The sequence below is a fragment of the Schistocerca nitens genome, chromosome 1, assembly GCF_023898315.1.
Source record: "Schistocerca nitens isolate TAMUIC-IGC-003100 chromosome 1, iqSchNite1.1, whole genome shotgun sequence".
NCBI lineage: Eukaryota > Metazoa > Arthropoda > Insecta > Orthoptera > Acrididae > Schistocerca > Schistocerca nitens.
In genome coordinates, this window is record NC_064614.1 from 252668515 (window position 1) to 252680547 (window position 12033).

Genomic DNA, 12033 nt, shown 5'->3' on the forward strand with positions numbered 1-12033 from the left:
CAATATTCATCTACTATTTTTTCTCCTTTTACTTTTCATACCAACAAATTTCAGTCCACAACACAATGAAATTTTTGTATCCCTTAACTATTCCAATAATTTCTTTTATCACATGATACATTTTTTAAATCTCTTCATAATCTGCAGGGATGGTTGGCATAAACTTGTTTTACTGTGGTGGGTTGTGTAAATCTTGGCTATGGTAATGTGTTCACTATCCTGTTCATACTATCTTACCTGCATTCATATTTTCTTATTCATTATTAAATCCACTCCTGCATTATCCTGAGTTGATTTTCTATTTATAACCCTGTATTCACATGACCAGAAGTCCTGTTCTTCTTGCCACCAAACTTCACTAATTTGCACTATATATAACTTCAACCTATCAATTTCCCTTTTAAAATTCTCTAACCTAGCTGTCCAATTAGGGGTGTAACATTCCACATCCAATCCATATAACACAAATTTTGTTTCTCCTGATGACGAGATTCTTCTAAGTAGCCACACCTGGAGATCCAAAAGGGGGACTATTTTATCTCCAGAATATTTTACCCAAGAGGACACCATCATCATTTAACCACACAGTAGGGCTGCTTGCCCTGGGAAAACATTAAGGCTGCAGTTTCCACTTGCTTTCAGATATTTGCATTAACAGCACAACAAGGCAATTTTGGTTGATGTTACAATGCCAGATCAGTCAAACATACAGACTGTTGCCCCTTCAACTACTGAAAAGGCTACTGCCCATTTCCAGAACCAAATGTTTGTCTTGCCTCTCAACAGATATCTCTTTGTTGTGGTTGCACACACAGTATGGCTGTCTGTATTGCTGAGACAAGCAAGCCACGTCACTGACAGCAATTAACTAAACTTATTGAAAAGATTATGGTACAAAATAAATCAGATTCTAATGTTAGTAACTGGAATAAATTCTTACTACCAGTATATGAGCTTTTTGAAAATGTATATTTAAATCATCAGCAACCATTATCTGTTTTGCATTGTTATATATAGCCTTGCAGTTAGTTATGAATAGGCAAAAATTTTCTGCAGTTGCTCTGCATGGAGTTACTGGCATAAATGATTTGTTATGAAATTCTACTTTTGTTTTATGTGTCTCTGGATGGTGTCTGAGCAGAGTTTATTAATGCCATTGTACTTAAATGTGTGATATTTTATTGAATACCTTTCTTCATACCCACTGTAGAGAAGTACAGTTCTACTGCTAAAATACGAATTTACCTAAATCCTATAATACCAGTTAAAACTATAACAGTGGTCACATGATTTTCTGAGAGCAGATTATTTCAACTGCACATGATGACACTAACAAATCAATCCAAATAAATAGTTCATTATTCTAAGTCACAGTTTTTAGATATTATGATGTAATTAGAGTAGCTGGTCTTTCACATTTTACACTTATTCAATTTCAACTGGAGGCGAGGGACATCACAATCACTGTAAATATTTGACTATAAGCTGTTTGCATGATTACAGTATACTAGGATTATGGTGTCCAGTTAGTTTCTCAAAGTGAATATTTGTCTCAGTCTTAACATCTCTCAGAAGATAGTTTCTATCTGCCCTCCATACAATTAAAAGTACACTGTTGTGGCATTGGTAACCTTTGATATTTTACAAGTCATGACAGTACTTGCCTTCTCCCTTTCCTTTTTAATATCACTTACTCAGGAACTAATATTAGCAGTTATTCAAGCTCCAGGATCATCCAACAGTTGATCAACATCTCTAGCGTAACTGCCTAACAACAAAACTTTCTTTCTCTTGCTGAAATTTTATTGTGACCTGTCTACAACTGCATTACCTGATGCTCATCTATGTCTGACTGAAGCAACAGGTCAAGCCTCTTTTCCATGTCCTATACCGGTTCACTCTATTAGATGTTACCATTTCCCATATCTCTTTACCACTGATGCCTGGAGTACATTGACAGTACAACATGGCTGTAGAAATGGTTAATTTCATCTATAAAAAGAAAAAAACTAGTATCAAAAGCAAACTGAATGCACACTCACTCCTCTCCTAAGACCCTTTCCATCACAGACACTCTGCATTGAATTAAAAATACTTCCTTTTATTTGGCTAAAGCTAAACTTATTTATTCTACACTACTAATACCTTAAAGACTGTGGTTTATAATTTTAAATGAAATTAGTATTTTATATATTAAAATTAAAAGAATTTATGTACAAGTTTTAACTGAAAATTAGTTTCTATAAATATATGGATTTCCACAGTCATTATTGTCCTTTTTTTCATTCCATCGAGTGAAATATATAATAAATAGCGTATACCTTCATTGTTTTAATACAGATCTCAGAAAAACAGCGGAATTTTAAATCAGAAACTTGCTTATATACATTTGTGAATAGGCTTAATTCTTGTAACGTCTTTTTTGATTTTCGGTAATTTAATTGATTTATTCTAGCTAAAGTATTATTTTTGCCATGAGTGAGAAGTGCCTGACTTGCCGTAGAATTGTTAGTTCCGGGGTTTGGTGTGATGGATGTAGTAGTTTTTTTCACTGGGGGGACTGCAGTGGCGTGGGTGTTGGGAAAGTGGATCAGGCTCATCAGTGGTTATGTAGGATTTGCAGCAGAGATAGGAAGATAGTGGAACAGGAGGGGAAAATTGCTGCCCTTCAGGCTGAGCTAGATCAGGCTAGGGAAGATCTGGACAGGTTAAGGAGGGAGAAGGGCAAAGAGAGGTGGGAAGTGGCAACAGGTAGCAGAAGGAACAGGCCTAGAACTAAGTCTGACAGTTTTGTGGTGAATGTCAAAAATAAGTTTGACCTGTTGCTTCAGTTAGAAACTGATGAGCCTCAAGCAGAGGTAGGTGTAGACAGGACACAACAAACTTTCAATAGGAAATTGAAAAAGAATGTAGGAAAGTTATCAAAAAGGAAGAAAGTTTTGTTGTTAGGCGGTTCTCATGCCAGAGGTGTAGGCCAACTTCTGCAGGAGGAATTAGGACCAGAATACCAGGTCACAAATTTTTTCAAACCAAGTGCTAGTCTGGATCAGGTGACAGAGGATTTAGGTTCACTCTGTAAAGGATTTACCAGGGAAGACACCGTGGTTATTGTGGGAGGGCCAGGGAACAGCATTGACAGAGATCCTGGGTACAGTATAGAGTGTGACCTGGTAAAGATTGCGTCGGCATCGAGACACACCAATGTTGAATTTGTATCTGTCCTGAGACGTCATGACCGGCCTCATTTGGACTCTTCTGTTGGGAGAGTTAATTTGGAGTTGGAACGGCTGCTTGGGTCGGGTGCGGGGGCTCACATTGGTGTGGTTCCTGTTGATTATCTCAGTAGGTGGGACTATACCAGGCACGGCCTACATCTCAACAGGAAAGGGAAGGGGAAACTGGCTGGGGTAATAGCAGGAAATTTAAGGGGGGGAGGCACTGTCATGAATGGTAAAATACCAGTGGTTACAGGTGTTGGAGCAGCACCTTTTTTAGGATAGGTAAGACAGAAAGATGTCAAGTTCTACGAGAGGTCAGGATTGAAACAAATCTTCAGTTTAGGAAAGAAATTAAACAGCACAATTCTAGCACATTGGATCACCAATCACAGCTATCAATTATAAATTTTCACCAATCACCAGAAATTTTATTTCCACCAAGTTGTAGCTCAGTCCTAGGTAATTGCATTGATGAATTAAAGTCACCCAACCCAGTTGACATAATCTGCCTCTCTGAACACCGTGTGACCACTGGTATAGGAACTAGGCCTAAGCACAATGAGAAACTCAGACAGGAGAGTACTGCAAATGTTAGAATAAGGAAAGGTTCTCATAAAGGTATAATTAAAAATAATGTAAGTATATTTCATCAAAATATTGGGAGTTTAAAGAATAAAGTAGATGAGCTTCTGGTTTGTTTAGAAGATTTAGAAGCTGAGAATGAAATAGATATACTATGCCTGTCTGAGCATCACATTGTTACTGATATGGATAAGGTAAATGTAAGTGGATATAAGCTCTCTGCACATGTAATGAGAGAAAATATGGAGAAAGGAGGAGTTGCCATATATGTCAAAAGTTATCATTGTGCAAAAAGTATAGAAACAAAAAAGTTTTGTGTAGAGAAACATATAGAAGCATGTGCCTGTGAGCTTAAATTAAATAAAGGCACATTTATAATTGTAACTGTATATAGGTCCCCATCAGGAAATTTTCATCTATTTCTGAAAAATTTGGACTCCTTGTTGTGCTATCTGTCAGACAGGGGGAAGCAAATTATTATTTGTGGGGACTTCAATGTAGATTCTCTGAAAGAGGGTAATAGGAAAAATGACCCTGAAGTATTACTCGGTTCTTTCAATTTGACACCCGTTATTGATTTTCCTACTCGGGTGGTAAAGGATAGCAGCTCACTGATAGATAACTTCTTTATAGACCAAGATAAGTTTAACCAGATAAATGCTCAGCCTGTTGAGAATGGTCTTTCTGATCATGGTGCACAGCTAGTTACAATATATGACATAGCTCCATTCAGCAATACTAAACAGTCCTCCAAAGTGGTACGTTCAGTCAACGATTTAACAATTGCAAATTTCAGGGAAAGCCTACAGCAGTTAGACTGGGATGAGGTGTACCGTGAACCTGATGCCAATTTAAAATATAATTTATTTCATGACATTTTTGTAAATGCATTTGAAAACTGCTTCCCCAAGAAAATAGTTAAATATACTCGTAAGAAACCTTGTAAGAAACCATGGCTTACTAAGGGTATAAAAATATCTTGTAACCGCAAAAGGGAAATGTATCTGACAGCAAGAAAGAGTAGTGACCCAGAAACTATCAAAAATTATAAAAACTACTGTGTTATATTAAGAAAAGTTATTAAAAAATCCAGGAGTATGTGTATCATGTCTGAAATCAGCAACTCTGATAATAAAATTAAAACAATTTGGAATATTATTAAAAGAGAAACAGGTCAACCAAGAGCAGAGGAAGACAGTATTACCATCAAATTGAATGAAAACTTTACGAACAAAAAGTCAGAAGTTGAAAATATTTTTAATAATCATTTTCTAAATGTTGTGGATATAGTAGGATCCAGGTGTTCATTAGAAGATGCTAGGCTGTTAATGGAAGAGGCCATACCTATGCAATTTGATACAATTGAAATCTCACCCACTTCTCCCTTTGAAATTAGGAAAATAATAAACTTGCTTAAAAGCAAAAACTCACATGGAATTGATGGCATTTCCAGCAAAATACTAAAAGCTTGTTCTCAACAGATAAGTAAGATTCTCAGCCACCTGTGTAATAGCTCTCTGGAACAGGGCATTTTCCCTGATAGACTGAAATATGCTATTGTTATACCTTTGCATAAAAAGGGGGATAGATCTGATGTCAACAATTACCGTCCAATCTCCCTTCTAACAGCTTTATCCAAAATTTTTGAGAAAGTAATGTATTCAAGAGTAGCTTCACATATCTGTAAAAATGAAGTACTAACAAAATGTCAGTTTGGTTTTCAGAAAGGTTTTTCAACAGAAAATGCCATATATGCTTTCACCAGTAAAATTTTGAATGATCTGAATAACCGAACACCACCCATTGGGATTTTTTGTGATCTCTCAAAGGCTTTTGATTGTGTAAATCATGAAATTCTGCTAGACAAGCTCAAGTATTGTGGCATGAGTGGGACAGTGCACAAATGGTTTAATTCGTACCTAACTGGAAGAGTGCAGAAAGTTGAAATAAGTAGTTCTCGTAACATGCAAAGATCAGCACATTCCTCAAACTGGGGAACTATCAAGAATGGGGTTCCACAAGGGTCAGTCTTGGGTCCTTTGTTGTTCTTATTATATATTAATGACTTGCCATTCTATATTCATGAAGAGGCAAAGTTAGTTCTCTTTGCTGATGATACAAGTATAGTAATCACACCTGACAAACAAGAATTAACTGATGAAATTGTCAATACTGTCTTTCAGAAAATTACTAAGTGGTTCCTTGTAAACGGACTCTCACTGAATTTTGATAAGACACAGTACATACAGTTCCGTACAGTGAATGGTATGACGTCATTAATAAATATAGACCTTAATCAGAAGCATATAGCTAAGGTAGAATATTCCAAATTTTTAGGTGTGTCCATTGATGAGAGATTAAATTGGAAGAAACACATTGATGATCTGCTGAAACGTTTGAGTTCAGCTACTTATGCAATAAGGGTCATTGCAAATTTTGGTGATAAACATCTTAGTAAATTAGCTTACTACGCCTATTTTCACTCATTGCTTTCATATGGCATCATATTTTGGGGTAATTCATCACTGAGGAATAAAGTATTTATTGCACAAAAGCGTGTAATCAGAATAATAGCTGGAGTCCACCCAAGATCATCCTGCAGACATTTATTTAAGGATCTAGGGATATTCACAGTAGCTTCTCAGTATATATACTCTCTTATGAAATTTGTTATTAACAACCAAACCCAATTCAAAAGTAATAGCAGTGTGCATAACTACAATACTAGGAGAAAGGATGATCTTCACTATTCAAGATTAAATCTAACTTTGGCACAGAAAGGGGTGAATTATACTGGCACTAAAGTCTTTGGTCACTTACCAAATAGTATCAAAAGTCTGACAGATAACCAACAAGTATTTAAGAAGAAATTAAAAGAATTTCTGAATGACAACTCCTTCTACTCCATAGAGGAATTTTTAGATATAAATTAAGAAAAAAAAATACAAAAAAAATATTTAAAAAATTAAAAAATAAAAATAAAAAATAAAGAAAAACAAAAAACACAAAAAAATAAAGTTGTTATATTAACTTAAGTATGTTGTTAAATTAACCTAATTATGTCATGTATTGGAAAATTCGACTCGTTCCACATCATTACGAAATATCGTATTCATGATCCATGGAACTAGTATTAATCTAATCTAATCTAATCTAATCACTAAAATCCTTCTCCATACACTTCAGTTTCAGCTTACAAAATAATTAAAATGCTAAAATACCAAAACAGTTGATGCTTTGACTGTGCCACAGCAATCTTTCTCAGGGCATAGACAAATTAAATTGGCGTGTTCGTGCTTCAGTGTATTGTATGTTTAACAGAATAAGAGAGGTGAAACAGAGTAGTTTGGAAGGTTACGTATACTGCAAGGTGAGATGTACTCTATTCCTCTTTCCTCCCTGAGAAAAGAACATGTAAGGCTTGGAAGATGGGTGTAGTTTCTTTTACACTGAAGAATTTATTTCAACAAGTACCCGGGAATTTCATCTCATAAAGGTAAGTACTGTCTAATTATTCCATCTCTTTGTAATTTTACAGAGTGCTAAATTAAATTTTCCTTTTATTGTGATTTTATTGTACTGTAACAGTTAATATCGCCCGAAGACAAAAATTATACTCTAAAACTTGTCACTTTGTGCAGAGCTATCCAACAGAACAACAACTGTGCTGAAGATGATAAAAACAAATACAGAGAAAAATGCAGTGGGATTATTGTCAATTGCTTCATTGATGTAGCAGTTTCAAAACTTTTGTTAGAAAGCCATGTACACAGCTATGAAGTAACACAACATTTGAGGCATGTACACTGTGCAAATCTCATTGTCTTCTGTGAGCTTCTATACTGTTGTCACTGACATACTCATGAAATAAAATATAAGTAGTATACAACCATCTGGATGGACTCTAGTGCTTCACAAAAAATCAGCAGCTACAACACTACATTCTACATATCATACCATCGCTAGCATTGGTGTTCCTTCGTCTTCTTTGGGGCCACTGAAAAGGTGTCTTATTTAGCTCTGTCCTGACCTCTGAATTCAAGAAACAATAAAGAAGTGCCACAAGGAAACCCTGTAAACAATTAATACAGTTAATAAAGCAGTAATGATGTTCTTGGCACAGTTACAGACTAGTAATAATGTTGCTCGAACAGTCCACGGGTATACTGCCAGTTCATTGTGTCCAACGGGCACAATATTTCGGCGATCAGACATGTCGCCATCATCAGGTGCGCTGATGAACTGAGCTCCTGAGGGCAGGCGGCCCGTTGGACACTATGAAGCGGCAGTACCCGTGGACTGTTTGAGCAACAAATACGCTGGGAGAAACTGAAGAATCACAGTAATAATGTTATCAGACAAGGAAAAGTAAATCAAGCCATCTAAGTTTATTTTTGAAAACTGTTATTAGAGTTCATATAAGTATATGAAATGCCTACAGAAAACAAATAGAATAATATGTATTTAAATAGTTAGGATTTCAGAAGACCACTCACTGGATTGAAATTTGTTATTCATTCAGAAAATCTCTGCAGATTGTGGGATGTCATTTGCACCTGAGCAAGCACAGCAATGCACATGCATGTGAATGGCCACCCACACACCCTTGCATGCATGCATAGAAAGGCTCATGCACACACACACACACACACACACACACACACACACACACACACACACACACACACACACACACACACACACACACACATCATGCAAACACAGTTCACACACACATGACCACTCCCTCTGGCTGCCGGGCCAGACTACATGCAACTGTGTGTGATGAGAGAAGCATCCCAGTTGGTGAGGGTAAGGAGGAGGCCGGGGCAGGGAAGAGGAGGGAGAGCAGGGTATAGGTGGGGGATGGAAAGTTCCCACCTGCACTATACAGAAAAGCTGGTGTTGATAGGAAGGATCCAGAGAGCACAGGCTGTCATTAAAATAAAGAATGTTGTGTTGGGCAGCATGTTCAGCAAATGGGTGGTCCAGTTCTTTCATGCCCACAGTTTGTCAGTGGCCACTGATGCAAACAGACAGCTTTTTGGTTGTCATGCCAACATAGAATGAAGCACAGTGGTTGCAGATTAGCCTGTCGATCACATGATTTTGTTTCACAGGTGGCTGTGGCTTTGATGGGATAAGTGATGCTTGTGACTGGACTGAAGTATGTGGTGGTGGGAGGCTGTATGGGACAGGTCTTGCATCTAGGTCTATTATAGGGATATGAGCCAAGAGGCAAGGGGTTTAGAGCAGGGGTTGTGTAGGAATTGATGAGGATATTGTGTAGACTTGTAGAGTGGCAGGATACCACTGTGGGAAGGGTGAGGAGGGTATTGGGTAGCACAATTCTCATTTCAGGGCGTGATGAGAGGTTGTTGAAACCCTGGCGGAGAATGTCAATCATTTGCTCCTGTCCTGGCTGGTACTGAGTCATAAAAGGAGTATTCCTGTGTGGCCATATGGTGGAACTTTGGCAGCTGGTGGGTGACTGGAGAAATAAGGCATGGGAGCTCTGTTCCTATACAAGATTGGAATGATAATTACTGTCGGTGAAGGCCTCAGTGAGTCCCTTAGTATGTTTTGAGATGGACTGCACATCACTATAGATGCAATGAGTGCAAGTGACTATGCTGTATGGAAGGGAATTCTTGGTATGGAGTGGGTGGTAGTTGCCATAGTGGAAGTATGCTATTGACTGGTAGGTTTGATATGGATGGAGGAACTGATGTGGCCATCTTTGAAGTGGAGGTGAACATCAAGGAAGTTGGTTTTTTGGTTTCAGGACAAACAGGTGAAGTGAAAGGGGGAGAAGGTGTTGAGGTTCTGGAGGAATCCCCGATCTAGATCACGAAGATGTCATCAATGAATCTGAAGTAGGTGAAGGGTTTGGGATTCTGGTTGGCTGGAAATGATTTCTCTAGATGGCCCCTGAAAAGGCTGGCATAGTATGGTACCATGAGGGATTGAAAGAACTGCAAGAGAATGGTGTAATTGCTCCCATTCAAGCTAGTGAATGGGCAAGTCCTCTTGTTTTGCTGCCTAAGCCTTCTGATCGCATTTTCATTTGTGTTGACTTCAAGCCTATAGTCAACCCACAGACAGTAGCTGACACTTACCTGCTACCTCGCCCTGAGGAACTCATGGATAGGTTTGGTGCAGGAAGTTACTTTTCTAAAATAGATTTGTGAGATGTCTGTTTGCAAACTCCACTGGATTAAGGATCACAGAAAGTGTTTGTCATAAATACATACTTAGGACTATTCGAAACTTTTCAAAGTTTTTGTTGGTGTAATGCATCTTCCCATCTCTCTCTTGACAATAAGTGATTGAACATTTCTACACTCTATGTGTTGAAATTTCTTAGTCATGGTTCCTTTATCATGTTGGTTTGGCAGTAAATAGTCTGAGAGGGTTACCACTTGCACTTCATGATCTCTTGTATTTATATTTATGCATTTTGCAGTATAAATTGTGTTTGCAAATATCTGGGCCACAGTAGTAACAGTAGTTTTGTAATTCTTATTCTAATTGTTAGTTTGGTTTAAATCAAAAGTATTTATATGGTTGAGTGATAGTTTTTTCTCGTGCTTGTTCCAAGGAAAGGTGCTTAACTGCCTACATATTGCTGTTTATTTCATGCCTACATGTATCATACTAAGCAATGTTTCAGGTTTATTGAAAAATAACTCAAAATTCCCATTAGCAGAGCAATAAGTGAGTTGTATTTGCACCACTGATTTGTACAGCTGTTGCTTCAAACTTTTCTTCAACGAAGTACTCAAAACTGTCAATAGTTTTGTATTTAAGTTTCAATTAAAACAGTAGTACCACTATTTTTGTGATTTCTTCCACAGGAGTAATTTGCAAGTGTGTAGCATGGTACTGAAAGTGAATCAATCAGATCTGCCTTTAACCAGTAATCTGAGAGACATAGAACACTGACAAAATTAAGTTCAATATTTAGTAAGACCTCAATCTTAAAACATTGTCTGTGACTAACTGGACGTTCTGGTGGTGTATAGAAAGAGACTTGTCCCTACAATTTATTTGTCTACTGGATTTTAAATTAACATCCAAATTTCCTAAGGCCATTCTAATTACATCACGTATCTCATCTTTGCTTGGAGAGATTCTGTCCACAAAAATCATATGTGCACTTGCTTGGAGTCGTCTTTTGTCTCATTGACCTCTGAGTGCTTTCTGCCCCCTAGGAAGTCCATGTGGTAGCCTCATTTGTGTTGTAGTTGGCTCCTTGCACTTCTGTTACCTAACATTTCTTGTTTGTAGAATAAAACACATTACTTTTGTCCTTGAGAGGTACAACTTCTGAAATATAATGCTCCAGGTTTAATTTTTTACCTACTATTCATAAAATCTTGCAGGTAATTAAATTTTCTCCCACTATGTTGAGGTGGAGGTCATGAGTTGTGTGAAATCTTCTTCCAAGTTTACATATATCCACTAATGTTCCATTATTAAATTGGCTGCAGGTATTTGGAGCCTCTTTTTTTTTTTTTCATGTATATCTTTGCTTACACAGCTTGGTAGCAGAGGCATTGAGTCACTGACAGGCACACACAAAAGACAATGAAAACTTCGTTAGCTTTCAGAAGAAATGCATTGACAAGCTACAGTACACACACACACACACACAGAGAGAGAGAGAGAGAGAGAGAGAGATAGGGAGGGGGGGGGGGAGCAGGTAGCACGAGAAGGAGTTAGTGGTGGGTAGCTAGAAGCTTGCTGGGAGGCAGGAGGTGTGTAAAATAGAAATACTGGAGGGAGTGGTGTCAGCTGCAGGAACAAGATGAGGTATGGAGCACGATCAAGATGAAATGGAGACACAGCCTAGGAAGGAGTGACAGTAGAGTGGGTGATGAAACTGTTGGGTAGGAGGTGTCAAGACAGTAAGTTAGCAGAGGCTGAGGCCTGAAGGATTATGGCAGTGAAGTATTTGTTGTAAGGAAAACACGCATTACGGTGTTCAGAAAATCTAGTGTTGGCTGGAAGGATCCAGATGGCACAGATTGTGAAGCAACCACTGAACTCCTCATGTTGTGCTAAGTGGTGTGTTGTGCCACTGGGGGTTCAACTTTGTTCTTGACTACATTTTGGTGGCAGCCATTCATTCTGTTGGACAGCAGGCTGGTGGTCATGCCCACATAAATTGCTGTGCGATGATTGCAGTACAGCTGGAATATGATATGCTTGTTTCATGGGTGGCCCTGCC

The 12033-nt window shown here is 37.9% G+C and overlaps 1 protein-coding gene across 1 annotated transcript in view; it reads right to left on the reverse strand.

The window, feature by feature from the left end:
* LOC126247407 (parathyroid hormone/parathyroid hormone-related peptide receptor-like) overlaps positions 1 to 12033 on the reverse strand; it is a 335703-nt gene that overhangs the window by 58004 nt on the left and 265666 nt on the right. The window contains exon 12 of the mRNA XM_049948476.1: positions 7758 to 7872. Coding sequence (XP_049804433.1) covers positions 7758 to 7872 — 115 coding nt within the window. The remainder of the gene's footprint in view (positions 1 to 7757; positions 7873 to 12033) is intronic.